This window comes from Salvia splendens, chromosome 1 (assembly GCF_004379255.2).
Source record: "Salvia splendens isolate huo1 chromosome 1, SspV2, whole genome shotgun sequence".
In the NCBI taxonomy this organism is placed as follows: Eukaryota; Viridiplantae; Streptophyta; class Magnoliopsida; order Lamiales; family Lamiaceae; genus Salvia; species Salvia splendens.
Window position 1 is genome coordinate 42,703,572 of NC_056032.1, and position 20,667 is coordinate 42,724,238.

Below are 20,667 nucleotides of genomic sequence, written 5' to 3' on the forward strand. Positions count from 1 at the left end.
CTGTGAATAAAATGACCTCAAATTCACATATTTTTCATTAATTAATATAGGACCATATATCATCCATAAAAGCGTTAGACAATATTTATAACCCTTGTAAATAATTTTTCAATGGAAAGTTTCAAATGGACCAAAGATATTGCAAAGTGTGATAAGAATCTCATAAACCAAAGCCCAAACGAATTTCTAATTTCATTTATATACTAGTGTAACGTTGTGAAGCTTAAGTCTCTATTAAGCAAAAAATTTCTATTTTTATTAATGAATTATTTTATGTTATAATAAATGTTACCTATTAAAATTGTGGAATTTTTAATAAGATATTATGGGATACATAAAATTCTGGAACATAAAGAATCAATCTCTTGTGATCACTGGCAGAATCAATCTTTTTGCTTAAGTCCTTACTAAGCAAAATATTCTTTTTTTTAATAATTTATATCGGATTGTAAATTTTGAGTATTTTGTGTAAATTGTTGTACAAAAGTCCAAAAAAAACTGAAAATTATGTCTCAAAATTTTTAATTCCTAATTTAAAATAGACTAAAGTCTCAAAATGATCCTTAACATATTGCGTTTTTTTTTATTTTGGTCCAAAACATTATCTTTTGAATTATTCGGTCCCTCACATTTGAAATCGGATCACATTTGGTCCATTTTGGACGGTTGCGTCAAATTTTTGACGGTTTTAATTACCGGGTCACAAATCCGTCACTAATCCGTCAATACAGTCTTTAGTTAACGAATTTTTTGAAATTTAGCAACGAAAAAAGTAACTCAAATTGGGCATCAAACTTTATATATAGCGAAAAGGCCAAAGTCGGTGATAAAAATAAAATCAGCCATCCTCTCTTCTCAAATCCATCAATTCCTGTAACAATTTAGAAGATAGAGATGGGTTGGTTTCTACAAGTGAAAAAGGGGATGAGCTGGAAAGAGCAAGCCATAGCCTCCTTCGGGGCGCCGCCGCCGCTGATGGCGTTCACGGCCGTGCTGCTGATGCTGGTTTACTTGGCGACGCACTCGGACTACAAGGAGAGGATGGAGAAGCGGAAGACAGGGTTCCGCTTCAGCCTCCTCCTGCTGCCTCTGCTCCTCATCGTCGTCCTCAACCTCGTCATGCTCCGCCACCGCCTCCTGAGCTACAACTTCGGAGCACACCACTATCACCACGCGGCTACCGACGACGACGCGGGGTCGGCGTCCGGGCTGGTGCTGGTGCTGCTCCTGCTTTTTGTGCTGGTTCATTACTTGTCCTCGTTTCACTCTTCTTGGTTTAGATTTATTTGATTACTACATTTCTATTATTAGAAAGTTAGTTATGGTGTGGTAATAAAAATCATATGGATTCGTGACGGATCAATGACAGATTAGTGACAGATTAGTTTTTCCGAGTTAGTGACGGATTAGTGACCTGGTAATTAAAACCTTCAAAAATTTGACGGAACCGTCCAAAATTGACCAAATGTGATCCGATTTCAAATGTGATGGACCAAATAATTCAAAAGATAATGTTTTGGACCAAAATAAAAAAAACACAATATGTTAAGGACCATTTTGGGACTTTAGTCTTGAAAATATATAGTTCGTACCCCATAAACATACAAGAGTTAAACAAAGTAAAGAAGCAAGCATAGAGCTTCGCTTAAATAGTGGCTTACAACACCCTACATACAAGGAACACCTTTGGCAAACATATCCATCAAAAAGGGGTGGAAAAAAGAAACAATTGAAGAAGAAAGGGAAGGGAGATTAAAAAAAATGATCATCATCATTGATCATCCTCTTCCCTAATTGTATGTGCATGATTAATGATGATGAGGAATCTGTGTCCAAATTCGGACAAGGAAGGGGGCCTCGACACGGTGCTGGAGGTCCCGATCCCTGAGGAGATGTTCGAGAAGATGGGCGGGAGCACGGCCGACGTCCGGTGGCAGAACATGCGTGATTTCATGCGGGCCAACTACCAGTCCGCGGCCGATAAGTGGGCCGTCATCGCCAACCCTCTTCTCTCCGACACCGACCACTTCATGCTCCTCCTCAAGATCGTCTCGTCCGCCTTCATCCCCTTCCGCGTCCAGCTCGATCATGCTCTCACCACCCCCATCAAAGATGGCTCCATTGTATTCAATCTCATTATAATCTCTTCGTATCTGTATGAGAATTTACATGTGAAATTAATGATGAAATATGATCAAAGTTGATGATTGGTGAATGTATATTTTAATAATGAATAATTGTGTACATGTTTTGGATGTGGACAGGAATCTTGCAGTGCGAAGTACATAGTGCAGCAATATCTAGCGGCGGCGGGAGGGGTGACGGCGCTCAACGGCGTGAGCAGCATGTACGCGGTGGGGCAGGTGAAGATGGTGGTAGCGGCGTCGGACAGCGCCAAGGCTATGGAGAATGCTAGATTGAATAGTGAGGCGGGTGGGTTCGTGATATGGCAGATGAATCCGGAGTTATGGTACCTCGAGCTTGTCGTTGCCCGCCACAAGATCAGTGCCGGCAGCGATGGCAAAATTAACTGGAATCACTCTAATGCCCCCAATTCCAACATCTGCCGAAGCCCTCCTCGACCCCTCCGAAGATTTTTCCAGGTGAACTAAACTAGTACTAAATATCCAATTAACCGCTATTTCTATCACCAATTGATTTTAGAATGAAAACATAATAGAATTCAATTGGTCATATCTTTGCGTATCAGATACGCTTCAATGAATAAAACTAACATCGTCGTTGGTTTCTTGATACATGCACAAAGGGTATAGACCCGAGATCGACTGCGAACCTCTTCTCAAACACGGTGTGCATCGGGGAGAAGATCATCAACGACGAGGACTGCTTCATCCTCAAACTCGAGACGAGCTCCGACGTGCTCAAGGCGCAAAGCACCCCGCACACGGAGCTCGTCCACCACACCATATGGGGCTACTTCAGCCAGAGATCCGGCCTCCTCATCCAGTTCGAGGACACGAAGCTCATCCGGATGAAGCCCGCCGCGCCCTCAGCCTCTGCCGCGGGCGACGACTGCGTCTTCTACGAGACCAGCCTCCAGTCCTTCCTCGAAGACTACCGCCACGTCGACGGCATCAACATCGCCCACTCCGGGAAGACCACCGCCTCCATTTACAGATATGGGAAGACTCACAAGAAGAGGTGGAAGTTGGAGGAGACTTGGAGTATTGAAGAGATTGATTTCAACATCTCTGGTTTGTCTGTTGATTATTTCTTGCCACCAGCGGATGATCATCATCATCACAAGGACAGTGACGAGCATAATTGTGACAATGGCATATCATGCTAGGATGGATTTTTTTTTTAATTTTGTTTTTTTTGATGGATGTTTGTTTAATTTGTGAGAAGTTAAAGGTTTTGGTGAGTATCAAATATTTATGTGTCATATGGTGATTTTATATAGTGGGGACATGTAAAAATTCCCAATTTTGTAAGATAAGAATTAAAATCCACTTTCACAAATTGCTAGATTTGGCTTGTAAATTAAATAGTTTTTAATTGAATTTTATTCATTTGTCAACTTGTAGATTGCTTGTACCTTCTCCATACATCATTTCATTGATTTGACTCTAAATCTTGTAATACTGAGTTTTGTGTGAACAAGATTTATCAAAGTATAGCTATAAGAAAAATGAGAGAGAATTAATTGGACTCAAATATTTTCAATAAAGAGAAAATACTTGGCAATGTTTATATCACACAAACAATTTTCCAATTAGTTTCACCACCTATTATTGAATGCCATTTTAATGGTATTTTGATTAAAAAGAGCTAAATACTTTCGTTAATATAATTTTTTTATATGTATCTTAAGGCCATCCGCAATGGGCGGACGATGGCACGCCCGATGGCGCGCATCGTCCGCGCCATCGATCGTCCGCGCCCATTGCGGATACGGACGATAGGTCGCGGACGATCGTCGCGGCCGATACTAAGGGCGCGGAGGATGGCGCGCCCGATGCCTATCGTCCGCGCCATCGTCCGCCCCATTGTGGCGTACACGGACGATGGCTGCGGACGATAGGCATCGGGCGCGCCATCGTCCTCCCCATTGTGGCGTACACGGACGATAGGTCGCGGACGATGGCACGCGGTTTGGTTGTTTTATAAATAGAGTTCATTCGTTTTACATTTCATTTCACAATTTCACTTTCGAAACTTACATTTACATAATTACTACGAAATGGCTTCAAGTCCAAATAGTCCTATGTTTAGTGGAGATGCGCGTTGGCCGGGTACAGAACCCGGCCAATATCGTTCGTTCGACACCAACGCCCAATACGATCCCGATTTCAGTACGTGGACGACAGCGGTTCCGGCACACCGATGTCCTCCCGACGTCCTCCCGGCGTCAAGGCTGCGAAGGCCAAAGGGAAGGCGGCCGCGACCTCATCCTCGACCGCTGCAACCCCACCTCCGCTCCCGGAAATGCTCCCGCCCCAGGCAGCCGAAGTGTATTCGTCGTTGGCGACAGCGTCGATGGCGAGGACGTTGTTGGAGACGCACAAGGCCCTCAAGAAGTGTACCGACCCCGACGAAGCCGAATACCTCCGGGCATTGATAGATGAACTGCGTCGGAAGTTGGGAATTGCACCGACTTAGTTTTTTTTTTTGTAAGTTGAACGGTGTAACTTCTTTTTTTATTAATGTGTCCCCGTTTGTTATTTCGACCTTTTTATTTACTCGTTATTAATTGTTAGTTGAAAACATTTAAATCAATTAAACAAATAAATAAAATGATGATGTGGCGCGCCTTAGGGCGCGCCTTAGGGCGCCCCACTGCAGGTGGGGAGGTAGGAGGATAAAACTGCTGACGTGGCGCGCCTTAGGGCGCCCCATTGCTAATGCCCTAAACGGTGCTAGTCAATTAACAATCATTATAATATTAATTTAATCATAAACCCTAGCTCCAGAAAATTTAGTTTTATGTGAGCGACCCGCCGTCATCATAAACAAACGCAACAGCTCCGTTCTCTCTATTTAATGAATGAAAAATTCCTCTCATTCGTCAATCAATCCTTCCTCTTTTTCTCCATCTCGTTTGAGATCCAATTACTTCATTATCCTTAAGTTTTTCTTTTGTTTTTTTATTCTGATTGATTTTTCAATCAGAATTCAATTTTGTGTTGATTACTTACTCCGCTTATTATCTGACGCCATTCCTCTTTCTGAGCCCTAATTGTTTTATCCCTGATTATTTTTCAAAATATTTTTTGTTTTGATTGTGGTTGAATCATTGTTTAGATCTCGTTGATTCTATTCGTTGAGCGAAATTTTGATGGTTTTTTTGTGTCAAAAATCAACATTGTTCGGTGATGAGAGAAAGCGGACGGGCGGACAGAACCTGATGCCGTGTTGAATGTCCTCATAATTCCTCTTTCTGGAAATGCCTCTGAGAACGAATTCATAAATCCTAGTAATATAATTTTGTTTATTACATTTTGATTTTAAATTCTTTGCATTTTTTAATCGAAAACATGATTTTATGTTTTAGTAATTCGTTGTCTTGTAGAGTCTAATGGTTGCTGCTGTGATGAACAAACCAATTTATGTCTGGACAATTGAAACAATTGTTTGTGATTGTTTATCCGAGTTCTGAGCAGAAACCTTTCCCCACTCTCCATTTTCTTAATTTTAGTGTTTTTTTTGTGATTTAATTTGTTTGGGAAACCATCGAGGTGAGGAATGCCGATCGGACTTTTGAATGACGATCTAAAAATGCCAGACTACAATTATCTGATCGATGGATCTTTAATTTTAAAATTTTGCTTTTATTATTTATTTTCTCTATTGTCAATAGAGCTCTCGATGATGTCAAGATAATAATAATAATGTTTCAGCCTTGTCTGAAATTCTATTGTTGACAATTATATGTCTGAGGGAGAGCTCTATTTTGGTCTAATTTCATTTCAATTTTGATGCTTTAGAGCATCCCATCCATTCCATGCCTTTGGCAAGGCATGGACGTCTGCCACATTCATTAATTTTTTACTCTCTTCTTCGTTAAGAGCACAACACTCATATTCATATTTTTTCGCAAGAGCCTACTCAAGGGTCCCACCATTTCATTATTTAATTTAAATATTTTAATTATTAAAAATATTTCTATAATATAAAAATACATTAAAAATATTTGAACTACTATTACAAATTAAAAAATATAAAAATTACATAATTAAATCCTAAAAAATAAAAATTACATATTTAAAACCTGGAAAAATAAAAATTACATAATTAAAATCCTACCAATTAAAAATTACATAATTTTGTATTCGAACTAGGGAATGATGTTGGGCCGAACCATTCGTGGTTCCAATCGCAGGAGTCGGAGGAGTTAAATGAGAATTGTGTAGTGTGGTGAAATTTTTTTGTATGGAAATGAGGGTGAAAATTGTGTAGTGTGGTAAGAATTTTTTTTGTATGAAATGAGGGTATTTATAGATGAAAATGTGAATTTTGGGAGGGAAAAATTAAAAATAAATTAAAAGTGGTGAGAAAACGGATATAATTTATTGGGAAGTTGGAAAATATTTTTTTAATTTAAAAATAATTTTTAATTAAATTCGATTTAAAAAAATAAATTAAAATGCCAACAGCTATGCCGTTGGCCAATCCCGTAGTGCCACGTCGGCCTGCTCAGCGGCACGGACGTGCTCGATGCATTGAGCAGCGTCGTGCCGTCGGCAAGAGCACAACGACGAACAACACAATGCCGCGCCAACGGCACGGATGCTGTCCTTCAGAGAAAGCATCGATGAGGATGCTCTTGTGATCAATATAAAATTAAAGATTACATGGATTTCAAATATGAGTATGAGAATATTGGAATGTAAACTTGAGAATGTTTGTAGTTTTGAAAATATTGATAATTGATCCAAAGTTTAGAAAGACTCTGGTAATTATGAGTGTTTATTTTGTTTAGAAAGAAAACTTTGGGCCATTATACTTTCTTGGATTCCAAATCAAATTAATGTTGTGTTAAGCTTGAAACTGAAAAGAAGACAAAAAATTGACTTGGTGACCCAAGCAAAGATATTAAAATGTTGCTTAATTCATAAACAATATTAGGAACTGTGGACTTAAACAATGGTAAATCTTACTACCAAGCATGTTAATCCAAACATCTTACTACCAAGCATGTTAATCCAAACAATCATTGACACTACCTTGCAAACAAGTTTATCAACCATGCACAGTAGCACAAAATCCCCATCAAGGCAACCCACAAAACAATGAATACAACACAAGATACCAAAACAAAAATATAATGGCTCTACAAAACTAGCAACACAAGAATTAGAATTGCATACCTTAACATTTAATGTAAGTCCGACAATAAATTAAAATGCAACCACAAGGGATTTTAGAAAAAACTTCAAAGATGAAGAGTTGCTCAAATTTGAGTCTTTGTTCTTACAATATCATTCAAAGCTACTATGGAAACACCCTAACATGTCTTTTTATACTATGAGTGAAAAATAAGCAAAATAAAACAAATCTTGGTAAAAAAGTCACACCCCGGATAATACTATGCAATGCAGCCTGCAACTTTTGATTTCAATTAATAGAACAGACACAACTTACTTTAGGGTGGCATACTATTGATCTCTGTATGGATCAAAACTGAACATTTCAAAGTTCCCCTCAATTCATACTTGTTTGCGAGCTACGGTATTTTCTTAGTGAAGGGGGAGAAATCCACACACAAAAACAAACACCACCAACCATTGCATCTTTAGTTCTCTACCTCTTTCGTCGGTAGAGTATCTCACATTCGCAAAGCTCTGCGTCTGGAAAAAAACAAAACAAAAAGGAAAACGGATAGGAATCAACAGGCATTCTACAATCTGAGAAATATTGATAACAAAGGGTAGGTGGCCTTTTCATAACCTTAATTAGCTTACTGAACTTACTTTTTTGAATGATGTTAAACCTTGCAACTTTTTATGAATTCTTTACCTGATATGAGACACATTGTCAAGCTTGAAACAGAATCAAGTACGCTTCACAACAACTTTGAGGACTTCATTCCTCCAATTTTCCTGACGTTCCTTTTGTATATTTTTGGCCGAGTACAAAAGAGATTGGTTATGATCATCTATCTCAATCTGTTTAAGTGTTAGAATATCTGCAATATCATTTGGAATCTCATCCAAGTATGGACAACGATGAATCATTAGGCACTGAAGCCTTGGTAAGTGAGTCCATTTAGTTCTCCAGAACTTGAGATTTGATTCATCAATAAGCAGATGTATCAACATACGAAATCCCCCCTCGGTGGTTTCCCATTTTTCTCCATAGCAAGCATAGTTCTTTAGTTTCAACACTTGAAGATTAGGCAACAAACCAACAATTGTCATATCTCTCCATGAAATCCACCCGCCACTCACTTCCAACTTCTTCAGTGACAGAGGAAAAATAGGATTCAGACGTGGAACGGATGAGCTATGCATCTCCATTTTCAGCTTCTCAAGTTGAAGCAAATGTATAAGATTGTCAAGATGGTAATATACACCAAACTTCTCTTCAGAGTAGCGTATTCCCAACTTTTTTATGTTTCTGATCATTCTCACCATCCTTCCACAACATACAAAGTTTGTCGCCAAAGAAAGCGTTTGTAAGTATTGTAGAGAAAGAGTTGCACCCTCAGGAAGGGGTAAAGGATGAAATGAGAAGGCCATAAGATGCCTCAACTTCCTCAAACTCCAAATCTCCACAGGCAAACGAACATCAGATCTATAAATAATTAAAGTCTGCAGATTTTGAAGCTTTGCTATAGCTGGAGGGACAATACCATCGGGAATGTTGGAAGAAAGGTGAGTGAGATTAATCAATTCAAACACTTGACCAAGCTCCCAATATGAATGATAGTTTTTTCTACGTAAAACGTGAAGAACCCTCAGTGAGGTAAAGTTCTCTACAGATCCTTTGGGCGTATACCCTCTCTGCGGGATGCATATAATAGAACTGGTGCATGAGCTATGCGTAGAGTCTTTAAGATGTAGATCATGCCAACTAACACTTACACGGTGATGATTTTGGAGGACTTGTGGAAGAAAATGCCTTCTCAAGATAAGATTAGGGAAGAAGTCCATAGCAGAAAGAAGGACCTTCTCTTGCCCGGCCTGTCTCACACAAAAATCCCGTACCATGCTATGCAGCCTGCAACTTTTGATTTTGCCATCACTTTTCAGGCTAGTGACCAAAACTAGACTTTGCTTGATCAGATCCTCCAAGCACCTCTCTGCCACCACTTCTACACTTTTAGATTCATTTCGACATTCCAAAAACCCCTCAGCTACCCAAAGTTTGATGAGGTCAGAGGCGTTGATGTCATAATCTTGAGGGAAGCCTGCAATATACAAGAAACACTTCCTCAACTGTCGAGTCAAGTTGTTGTAGCTCAAAGATAATATTGATCCCAACTGCCCATCATTTACATCAATTTGGTGCCACAACTTTGGAGTTCTAGGAATCCTGGATAAAAGTCCAGCCACAGTAACAATGGAGAGGGGCAGTCCTCCACATCCTTTTACTATTTTTTCCCCAACACTACGTAGCTCATCAGGACAATCTTGATCTCCGAAAACCTTGTTCTGGAACAATCTCCATCTTTGTTTGTCATCCAAGAAACTCATCATATGAATGAACCACGAATCGGCAGCATAAGTAGCCACATCCATTAGCCTTGTGGTTAATATGATCCGGCTTTCATTATTTTTGTTTGGAAATAGCCACCGTATGCGATTCCAAGCTTCCACACTCCAAATGTCGTCTATTACAATGAGATACCTCCTCCCCGATAAGATTTTGTAAATTTGAAGCTTCTCTGCATCGATTACTATCAATGAATCCTTTCCAACTGGATCTACTTTCCCTTTAAGCGAAGCTAGTAATTGTGAGACAATACTTGGTATACAATAATCTTGTGATACTGTGACCCAAGCTCGAATATGAAAATGCTTTATGATCACTGGATCATTATAAATAAGTCTAGCAAGTGTGGACTTACCAATGCCTCCCATTCCAACAATAGGGAGGATTTGTAGGTTGTCATAGGATGATGAACCAGTTATTCGGTGCATCATCCGCAGTATATCTTCATCAAAACCAAACACATCATCTCTGCTCGGATCGTCAGCCACAAAATATTTGGTTGTGGATGCAGGTCTTGATGATGATGCAGCAGTAGTAGAATCACGTAGATCGTCATCAAAACCAACTGCAACATCTTTGGTCGAGATTGATGTGGAATCACTGTTATCCTCTTCATCTGCTACTGCTCTGCCAGTTGATTTCATTTTTGTCGCTAATCTCCTAATCCTGTTTGTATTTATTGCACTAAGCTCAACCGGGAGATCTTCAACCACATCATATTTGCTCGATGGAGGTATTGATGGTGAATCACTCGGAGCTGACTTTTTTCTCAACCAATTTGAATTTCTAACAATCAGCTCCGTTGCAATCCTCAGATGTTCAACTTGACTCTTGAGTGCAGATCCTGATGATGAACTAACACCAGGAGAATGACTCACGTTGTTGATCACATCTCCAACAATTAAGTCGAGCTCCTCAGCCAATTCCCCCAACTGATCTGAAAGCCTGACACTTGGATTTGATAGATATTCTGAGGAGGAAAGATATTGAATAATCTTTTCAGCTGTATTTGCTACCTCCCTTATTGTTTCTTTATCTGGAAAATGTTTGAGATTAAACTGCAACACAACAGCTTTGTCGTGGATGGATATAATTAGGTGTTTAACAGGAGGAGTGATGCGATCATCGTCACGTAGAAGGAATTGGAGTAAGGTTTGTTGCAGGGATTCCACAGCTTCATGAGCCATGTCAGATGTATGATTGAGGGTTCAGGGTGGAGATTGGAATCACCAATTCTTCCCCTAATTTGGAATTTGATGCAAACACGCCAAGATTTAAAAGTCAGAGCTGTGAGTTGAAGAAGTAGCTAATACTAATATCTAAATGGGCGTTTATCCTTTTACAAAGAATAATTTGGATCATTGTTAGTACTATTTACTTAGGGCCTGAATGGTAGGTATGCCAGCCCATGAAAAGGAGGGAAAAATACTGTGTTGGGTTACTGCATTTCTTGTTTGGTAGCCTTAAAAACCAATCGTGCGACCCGTTACAAACCCACCGGGTTTCACAAGAGTGGCGATAACAATCGGCTGCCGTGGTGCAACTCTAAGAGCATCCACAATGGATCGATTTTCGTCCGGACGATTGACCCGTTTTTGCATTTTTTTTAATTTGTTCAAACACTCTATATACTCCCTCATTTTCACTTTTTTATCACACCATTCTCTCCTCTAATCTCTTCTATCAAATATGAATCCCGACAATTTTCCAAACTCGAACAGTGCCAACGACGGTATGCCAATGTTCGGCGGAAGCGGCGCCCTTTGGCCCGGCCACGAAGACTATAGGGTCGAGACTCCTGGATCTGTAGGGTCCACATTTGATTTGGACGCTGAGTTCGATACGTTCTTCAACATGGACTCCTACAGGGTCGAGACTCCTGGATTTGTAGGGTCTCACAACCGAACGTATTATAGTGAAACTAATTGTATCATTTATGTGAACTTCAAACTTTTTGTACCAACATGAAACAACGTGAAACATTTTGTATGAATAGTGTAACAGTTCTCTTGAACTAGAGAGTAATGCGACGTATTTGAGGAATTATTGATTGAAAAAATTGGCAGGAGCAGGACCATGCTCTAGTACATGTGCCTACGATGTGTATTGTTTGGGGAAGCTTGGGATCAGCAGAATGAGTGATGTTGATGCACAGCAATGGCTAGACAGCAACATACCACCATTCATCAGCATCTATGACAAGGAAATGGTGAATAGATTATGGAACAAGGAGGTTTGGGCCGTTGTGGTGGTGGCTAAGTTGTGTGAGGGACGAGAATTTCAGCTCTAGGAGATGCTGGTGTAGGCAGTCGTGGACGGCTGCGTTGTATGGGAGCTGAGAGAGTCGGGTCTCGTGGCAGTGGGACGAACGATCATTCACCTTCGAGCCACCGAAGATGGAAGATGTGGAGAGTGGCGACTAAGGGTGTGTTATGTTTGTATATTGAGTGTGAGAAGATGTCATATTTTTTGCTTATTTGTACAGGAACTTGCATATGTAAATTATTAGAGTAATACAAGAATGTTAATCCAAACAACCATTGCACCTTTCATTCTCTGCATCTTCCGTTAGTAGAATACTGAATATCTGATAAGCTACCCCATCAAAGCTCTGCATCTGAAAAACCAAAATAAAAAAAATGACAGGAATCAACAGACATTCTATGAACTGAGAAATGTTCAAAAGAGAGGAAGATGCTTAGCTATTGGCAAAGTATGAGCCATTGCATAACCTCTCAATTACCTTACTCTAAAAATGATACTCCATAAAACCTAGCAATTTTTATGAAAACTTTACCTGATGTGAAGCACACAATCAAGTCTGAAAGAGGATCAAGAACGCTTCACAACAACTTTTAGGTCTTCTTTTTTCCAAAGGTGCCAGTGTTCCTTTTGTATTTTATTTGCCGAGTACAAAAGAGATTGGTTATGATCATCGACCTCAATCAATTGCAGTGATCGAATCAATTCAATACCATATGGAATCCTATCCAAGTACGGACAACGATGAAGTGTTAGGCACTTGAGCCCCGGAAAGTGGCTAAATGTAGTATACCAGCACTTCAGGTTTGATTCATCAATAAGCAGATGTATCAAATTACCAAATTCCCCCTCAGTGGTTTCCCATTGTTGCCCATAGCAGGTATAGTTCTTCAGTTTCAACACTTGAAGATTAGGCAACGAACCAACAATCTTCATATCTCCCCAAGAAATCCACTCGCCATTCAGTTCTAACTTTTTCAGGGACTGGGGAAAAATAAGACCGTAGTGATTCGGCACAGATGAACCATGCATCTTTAGTTTCAGCTTCTCAAGTCGACGCAAATGTATAAGATTGTGGAGAAGATGATACCCTGCACCAAGCTTCTCTTCAGAGTAACATATTCCCAGCTTTTTTATGTTGGGAATCATTTCCACCATCTTTTCACTCCACACAGTCTATTGCCATAGAAAGCGTTTGCAAGTTTTTTAGAAAAAGAGTTGCTCTTTTTGGAAGGGGTAAAGGTTGAAATGAGAAGGCGATAAGATGTCTCAACATCCTCAGACTCCAAATCTCTACTGGCAAACGAACATCAGATCTGTAAATAATTAAAGTCTGCAGATTTTGAAGCTTTGCTATAGCTGGAGGGACAATACTATCAGGGATGTTGGAAGCAAGGTAAGTAAGATTAATCAGTTCAAACACTTGACCTAGTTCCCAATATGAACGATCATTTCTACGTAAAACATGAAGGACCCTAAGTGAAGTAAAGTTTTGTACAGAGCATTTGGGCCTATACCCTCTTTGTAGGATGCATATGATAGAAGTGGTACATGAGCTATGCCTAGAGTCTTTATGATTTAGATCGTGCCAACTAATACTTACACGGTGAGGACTTGTGGAAGAAAATGTTTTCTTAAGATAGGAGTAGGGAGGTAGTCCATAACAGGAAGAAGGAACTTCTCTTCCCCGGCCTGTCTCACACAGAAGTCCCGCACCATACTATGCAGCCTGCAACTTTTGATTTTGCCATCACTTTTCCGGCTAGTGACCAAAACTAAACTTTGCCTGGTCAGATCCATCAAGCACCTCTCTGCCTCCACTTCTATGGTTTCATATCTATATCGAGGTTCCAGAAAGCCCTCAGCAACCCAAAGTTTGATGAGTTCAGAGGCATGAATCTCGTAATCTTGAGGGAAGCCTGCCATATACAAGAAACACTCCCTCAAATGTGGAGACAAGTGGTTGTAACTCGAAGATAATATTGATCCCAACTGCCCATCATTTACTTCAATTTGCTGCCACTTTTTTGGAGTTGTAGGAATCCTGGATAAAAGTCCAGCCACAGTAACAATTGAGAGGGGCAATCCTCCACATTGGTTTACAATTTTTCCCCCAATACCACGTAGTTCATGAGGACAATCTTGATCTCCAAAAACCTTGTGGTGGAACAAAAGCCAACTTTGTACATCATCCAAGAAACGCATCATAAGAATGTTGCGCGAAATGGCGGCATTAGTAGCCACATCCATTAGCCTTGTGGTTAATATGATCCGGCTTGTATTACGATTGTCGGGAAATAGCCACTGTATGCGATTCCAAGCTTTCACACTCCAAATGTCGTCTATTACTATGAAATACCTCCTACCTGATAAAATTTTGTAAATTTCAAGCTTCTGTGCTGCGATTGCTATCAATGATTCCCTTCCAACTCGATGCACTTTTCCATTGAGCGAAGCTAGTAACTGTAAGAGAATACTTGGTATACTATAATCTTGTGATACTGTGACCCAAGCTTGAATATCATATTGGTGCTTGACCAGTGGATCATCATAAATAAGTCTAGCAAGTGTGGACTTACCAATGCCTCCCATTCCGAGAATAGGGAGGATTTGTAGGTCGGAATAGGGTGGACAGTGAGTTATTCGGTCCATCATGTGTAGGATATCTTTGTAAAAACAATCCATAACCACATCATCTTTGGTCGTGAGTGGAGATATTGATGGTATATATTTGGTTGTAGATGCAGGTCTTGATGATGATGATGTTGCAGCAGTATAATAACTTGATGGTGAATCACTTGACTTCATTTTCTCCGCTAATCTCCTCAACCCGGGAGATGTTCAACTTGACTCTTGATGATGAAGTAACACCAGGAGAATCACTCACGTCAAACATATTTCCAAGCTCCTTAGCCAATTTTCCCAACTGATCTGAAACTCTGTCATATCTACAATTTCATAGATATGAATAATCCCTTGAGTTGCAATTGCTACCTCTTTCTTTATCTGGAAAATGTTTGAGATTAAAGTACAACACAGCAGATTTGGAGTAAGGTTTGTTGCAGGGAATTTCTCAACCAAAATGCTTATTTATTTAGAAAGCAAAGCCTAGTTGAAATCAATGTTGGACAAGAAAGAAAAGATGACAAAGTATAAATAGGAGAAACTGATTAGCCAGCCGGTTCAAACAATAAGAAAGATTATATTCCCATCATTAGTTGATGATCACGAAATAATAATTTGGACGTTTCCATGGTGAAGTTCAACCAACTCCTCTTCTTAGAAGTCAATTTCTACCCTACTATACTATGTATAAAACAATGCAAGCAAGAATGTAAATCCAAACAATATTCAGAGTCATTTGAAAGTAGCTTATCAACCATTCATACTTCAACAAACATCACTCATAGGCCAGTGAGCAGGCGTCGCCGCCCAACACGAGCGTCTCCCCCAAGCCATGGGCGAGACGCGTTGCACATGCTCAAATTTTGGATATTATTAAAAACAGTTTTCAGCCCTTTCCAAGCCAATATGATTGAAAACTAAATTGCTAAAAGCTGAATGATATGAAGAGGCTGAACTGATTTTTTCAAGAGATCGTTTTATTTAATTGGCAATTTTTCCTTTTATTTATAATACATAGAAGAAAATAATCGTATAAATGACTATGGACAATTTATTTATATATTATAAAATAGATTTTTATTTTTTGATTATCATTCATTGGTTATTTTATATATTTTGAATTTTTTATTTTTTTTATTATCATTCATTGGTTATTTTATATTTTTTTAATAAAAAAATTATCATTCATTGGTGGTAGTAAGCGTTTATCAACCATTCATACTTATTTTTTTCCGCAAATTTGATCAAATCGGCGCGAAATAACATACTCTATCAACCATTCATACTTACATCACCAATCATTGCACCATTAGTTCTCTGCTTTTTTCCTCAGTGGAATATATGATAAACTACCTTATCAAAGCTTTGCATCTGAAAGAACAAGAACGAATTATGACTGGAATCAATCAACATTCTACAAACTCAGAAAATATTCAAAAGAGAGGAAGATGCAAAATCTTAAAAAAAAATAAAAAAAGACAAAATTAAAATTATTAGAAATTAAAAATTGCACACTTAAATTATAAAAACTACTCTAGTGTTTGTGAGAATGTAGTGTTAGTGTATGGAAAAAATGGTGGGTGAATTAGGTTATTTATAGATGAATGTTAAAAAAAATCTGAAAAAAATGGTAAAAAAACAGCAAAAAAAGGTCAATTTTTTTTAAAAAATTTTAAAAAAATAATAAAAATGGCCTGAAATCAACGCCCACTCGCAATGCCGGCGAGTGGGTGTCACACACCACTCGTTGCTCGCCACGTGGCCAACGAACGCGGCGAGACAGTCCACATCCCACCCCTCCCCCTAGGCTACGACACGAGACCGAGCATCTGCATCGGTGTCTCAATGCGGTCTCATCTCATCGGGGCGAGACCGAGCCCGCATCGAGACACCAATGCGGATGCTCAATGGTCTGAGATTGGAAACACGAATTCTTTCCCTCATTTGGATGCAAAACGGCAAGATTTAGTAATATTTCAATTTCATTTTATTCCATCTTCCTAAGTTTGTAGGAGTATTCAAATTCATATCCTATATTATTATATTATTTCTTTTTATAAAAGTAGTACTCCTATGAATGGAGTTAGGTTTATAAATTCAACTAATAAAAAAAAGAGAGCTTCACTCGATATTCACTAGCCGAAGTCAACAGTCTTAATGAAGTCTTGTCGGGTAGATCATATTTTTAGGCGCATATCAATCAGGAATAGAATACTAACGTGAGATGATTATTATTAATTATATTAAGTAAGCCTATTATCATTGTACAGCACTTTTTAATACCCAATTTGACCAAATAAGTGTGAACTCGGCGTTATTCACATATAAAATACACGAATGAATACAACCCATTTTCAGAATATTAGGTGTGCGTATTTTCAATTCTACGCAACTATGTAAGATTAGTGCTTATACGAGTGTAGGCATTTTTTATGTGACTATATTAATGTCAGATAATATTGGCATGCTTCAAACAATGTACTTTAAGATATCGCCTGTTGTCGTGATTTATTAATAAGTTATTATTATGCGCAGACTTAAGTGAAGCCAACAAGGGGCTCAAACCCTCATTAAAACTAAATTTTAAATATATTTCTTATATAAAATTTTTATATTTGTCTAAATTTAAGTGTAAACTACTATGCAAAGTCCCTGACAATCATCTAAATCATCGGAAATTATATTTTTAAATAAAATTTTAAAAAATTTAACTACTATCAATATTATTTTCTGCGTTCGCCCCTATTCATTATCATTTGATTATCCATTTAATATTAAATTGTGAGACTTTTGATTGGAGGGGATAGATATGACTAATTATCTTAAGACTATCCGTCTATAATTTGATTGTGATACTCAATCTTATGAACCAAATATACTACATATTCAATCATAAGATATAATCAACTATATTAATGTGTCAGATGATCTTGGGCTACTTCAACATATGAAAATGTATAATTTAATTTTGATCAATCGAAAAACCCATAGTTGACTACTAAATTTTTTTCATGAAAGTTCGTGTTTCATTTTAGTTCGACATATATTTTAAGAGTTATAGGGTAAAAATGGGAGGAAAAGAATGTTAAATAAGATAGTGAAATGGGATGTCTTACTTGCTATTTTTGGTACTCCTTTAGTCTCGTACTCCTTTAGTCTCACTTTAGTTGAGACATTTCTTTTTTGATATAAAAATTAAAAATATACATTTTGAGATCAAGTAGATAAATAATAAAAGTGGACAGAGAATAAAATAAGATATAAAGAAAATGTATTGTAGGAGAGAAATAATTTTTTTGTTAATAAGAAAGATTCAATTATCTTGGGATTACCTAAAAATGATTACAACAACTATATAAACCTAAGAATGCCTAAAAATGATATTCTCCCCGTTCCACAAAAGATGTCACACTTTTGGGATGATACGAAATTTTAGGAAGTTTTATTTTGTGTGTTAAATGGAGAGAGAAAATATAATTTTTATATTTACGTGAGAGAGAACATTTTTTAAAATAGAAATGTAACTTATTTTGTGGGACAAACTAAAAAAAATGTGATATCTATATTACATTATATTTCTTCTTTCATGAAAGGAAGAATCCAACTTTCTTTAGAAGAAAGAGTAGAAAAAGGGGATCAGTTTCAAAATAACTTTCAGTTACTGAGGATAATAAAATGCAGATCTGAATTGATACACTTTAATTTATATGGTTGAACTGTACAACGAATTAATCAAATGACCGACAAAAACATGTTTAGAAATAAAACAAGAGAGAATGAGTCCATGGCCCCACCACCGTCGGTGGGGAGTTTCATTCAAGGTAAAATCACCCTCCCAAGTGCTGCTGCGATTATTGTACTCTCTCTAGTCTAGTCTCTTCCATTAAAGCTACCTATAATTTCACACTATCTCTTCTCAGTTCTCACTGTACAATTCTCAAGCACCCAAAATCACTACTTTTTCTTTGATTATTGGAATTGAAGAACTAGAGAAGCTGAAATGAGAGATGAAGAAGGGCAAACAGTTCCTAGCAGCAGCAGCAGCAGCAGCATAAATGGAGCAGCAAATATGAGTGTGAAGAAAGATGGGTGTGGATTTGAGGGGGTGTTTGGGAGAGGGAAGTATAAATTGTGGGCTTTGGGTGCCATAACTCTGCTTGCAGTTTGGTCGATGTTCACTGGCACTGTCACTCTAAAATGGTCTGATGTTAACCTCAAACACGCCTCTAATGACTTGGACCCCTCTCTCCATTCTGATCTTGATGTTCTGGTACTCATTTCTCATCATTTTTGCCCTTTTGGTTTATCTTATTTACTGTCATTTTTACTAAGCTAGCTTGAGATCTGATGAAGTACTGTTGATATAGAGTTGAGATGGAATCAAAAATTGGATCTTGAATAGTTACACATGCCAAAAATTGGATCTTGGTAGTTCATTAACAAGTGATCCGATAAAAAACTAAAATAAAAATTGAATATTTGGGAATCAAGACTAATCATGATTTACTTTCTTGATTTTGGTGTTGTAGGATGTGGATGAGAGGGAAAAGATGGTGAAGCAAATGTGGAATGTGTACAAGCACAGCAGTGTTGCTAAGTTGCCAGGCTTTTGGAGGGATGCGTTTGGGGCAGCATACCAAGACTTGACTAGTGAGATTGCCAATGTCAGGAACTCTGCCTTTTGGGAGATTGCAAAGATGTCGTTCCGCGCAGCTGACATCTACGACTCACCCCCAGCTGAATCAGCTGCTAGGTATGCCTCTCAATGGAGCTCCTCAGATTTTGAGGCTGAATTGATATTGATACTTTTTGAGCATTGTGTTTGTTTGATACAAAGTTGGGGTAGTAGGATGGTTTGGGATTTGCAATACATATGATCGAGTATTCGAGGATTAAGTTCAAAGTCGTTGAATCTATCAAAGTATGTGCTAAGATCTAATGCTTGGCCAAATTTGTTCACAAACTAGGTTTTCTGAAATCAAATTGTCTTCTACCTTAATCATACAATTGGACATTGTTGATTTCATTAGGCTTCCTAGATTTAGAAAAAAAATGGATTATGAAATACTCCTAGTAAGATGGCATGGGAAAGCTCTCCATTTCAAGGGGGTGCTTACTTTCCACGATTTCCAATGCATATGATGATTATTCGAGGGACTATGTTCAAATTCGTTCAATCTATCGACATAGTATGTGCTAAAGATCTAATATTTGGACTAAGACAATTTATTCACCTTGGTCATCATGTTTTGTTAGTCTTGATGTGAAGGGATATAACATAGTTGGTTTCATTGTTTAGAAAAAAAGTGGATTATGTTTGCATATGATTTCCTCTTACATTTGGATCTTGTACATTCTTGTAAATACAGAGAATCGAAGGAGGATGTTCGACTAAGAATCAAGCTGGGGAAGACAAGAAAGCAGAAATGAGAGCAATTGCATATTTGCAGTCTCAATCATGTAATTTTTTGGATTTCTCCATCACATTATTATATGAAATCGTGGAGCATATATTTATAAAATATTTCACCATATATATATATATATATACTGGCTTGGGGCATCCTTACTGCAAGGTGTTGAGACGCCTCAATGCTTAGTAATATATTTACAGTTTTACACTAGAGCATGCTCCAAATGGGAGAATAGCTGTAATAAATCTTGATCCTATCAAATAATTAGTAGTTTACTTTATAAATTCAATTGACTGTGATGAAAAAAAGGTAAGAAGGGCATATTTTTGTGTTAGAGAATGATCACACAGGTGGTTGATTAGTTGCTCGGTTATAACCGATCGGTTCATCGAACCAACTCACACACAATGACACACCATATGAAAATTAGCCATTTATTGATTCTAAAGATGGAACTATAGTTAGAATTATAAAAACTGTAATCTTTATGTGCAAACATGGAAAATATGTAAAAATGGTTATAAAATGAAGTAACATGTTAGTGTCGCTCGAATTCTTAACTTGATCCATGTTAAATGGTTACATGGATTATACGAACATTTTGTGTGTATTTTTGCAATTCGCATGTAGCTTATGGTGATTTGGGTTAGTGAGGCATAACTGAAGTGGTTAAGCCGAGACATCACAT

General features: G+C 38.1%; 5 protein-coding genes across 6 annotated transcripts; 3 read left to right on the top strand and 2 right to left on the bottom strand.

Moving 5' to 3' along the window:
• Positions 1-894: 894 nt before the first annotated feature.
• On the top strand, positions 895-1,290 carry LOC121792176. The gene has a single exon (XM_042190023.1). The coding sequence runs from the start codon at positions 895-897 to the stop codon at positions 1,288-1,290; it is 396 nt and encodes a 131-aa protein (XP_042045957.1).
• A 439-nt stretch (positions 1,291-1,729) lies between these two features.
• LOC121804893 lies at positions 1,730-3,393 on the top strand. Its single transcript, XM_042204598.1, has 3 exons — positions 1,730-2,123; positions 2,265-2,603; positions 2,768-3,393. Exons 1-3 carry the CDS (start codon positions 1,812-1,814, stop codon positions 3,308-3,310), a joined length of 1,194 nt encoding a protein of 397 aa, XP_042060532.1. The 5' UTR covers positions 1,730-1,811; the 3' UTR covers positions 3,311-3,393.
• Positions 3,394-7,382: 3,989 nt separating this feature from the next.
• Positions 7,383-11,002, bottom strand: LOC121753286 (putative late blight resistance protein homolog R1B-16). Of its 2 annotated transcripts, none has more exons than XR_006040378.1 (2): positions 7,935-11,002; positions 7,383-7,811 (listed from the first exon to the last, which is right to left on the bottom strand). XR_006040378.1 is itself a non-coding variant. In XM_042148537.1 (2 exons), exon 1 carries the CDS (start codon positions 10,863-10,865, stop codon positions 8,016-8,018), a length of 2,850 nt encoding a protein of 949 aa, XP_042004471.1. In that variant the 5' UTR covers positions 10,866-10,991; the 3' UTR covers positions 7,383-7,811; positions 7,981-8,015. The 2 variants fall into 2 exon arrangements, 1 of the variants encoding a protein (XP_042004471.1); XM_042148537.1 differs by having other exon boundaries at positions 7,981-10,991.
• A 2,537-nt stretch (positions 11,003-13,539) lies between these two features.
• Positions 13,540-14,748, bottom strand: LOC121792182 (putative late blight resistance protein homolog R1A-10). The gene has a single exon (XM_042190036.1). The coding sequence runs from the start codon at positions 14,746-14,748 to the stop codon at positions 13,540-13,542; it is 1,209 nt and encodes a 402-aa protein (XP_042045970.1).
• Positions 14,749-18,391: 3,643 nt separating this feature from the next.
• On the top strand, positions 18,392-20,259 carry LOC121800939. Its single transcript, XM_042200429.1, has 3 exons — positions 18,392-18,835; positions 19,095-19,318; positions 19,935-20,259. Exons 1-3 carry the CDS (start codon positions 18,566-18,568, stop codon positions 19,993-19,995), a joined length of 555 nt encoding a protein of 184 aa, XP_042056363.1. The 5' UTR covers positions 18,392-18,565; the 3' UTR covers positions 19,996-20,259.
• Positions 20,260-20,667: the final 408 nt, after the last annotated feature.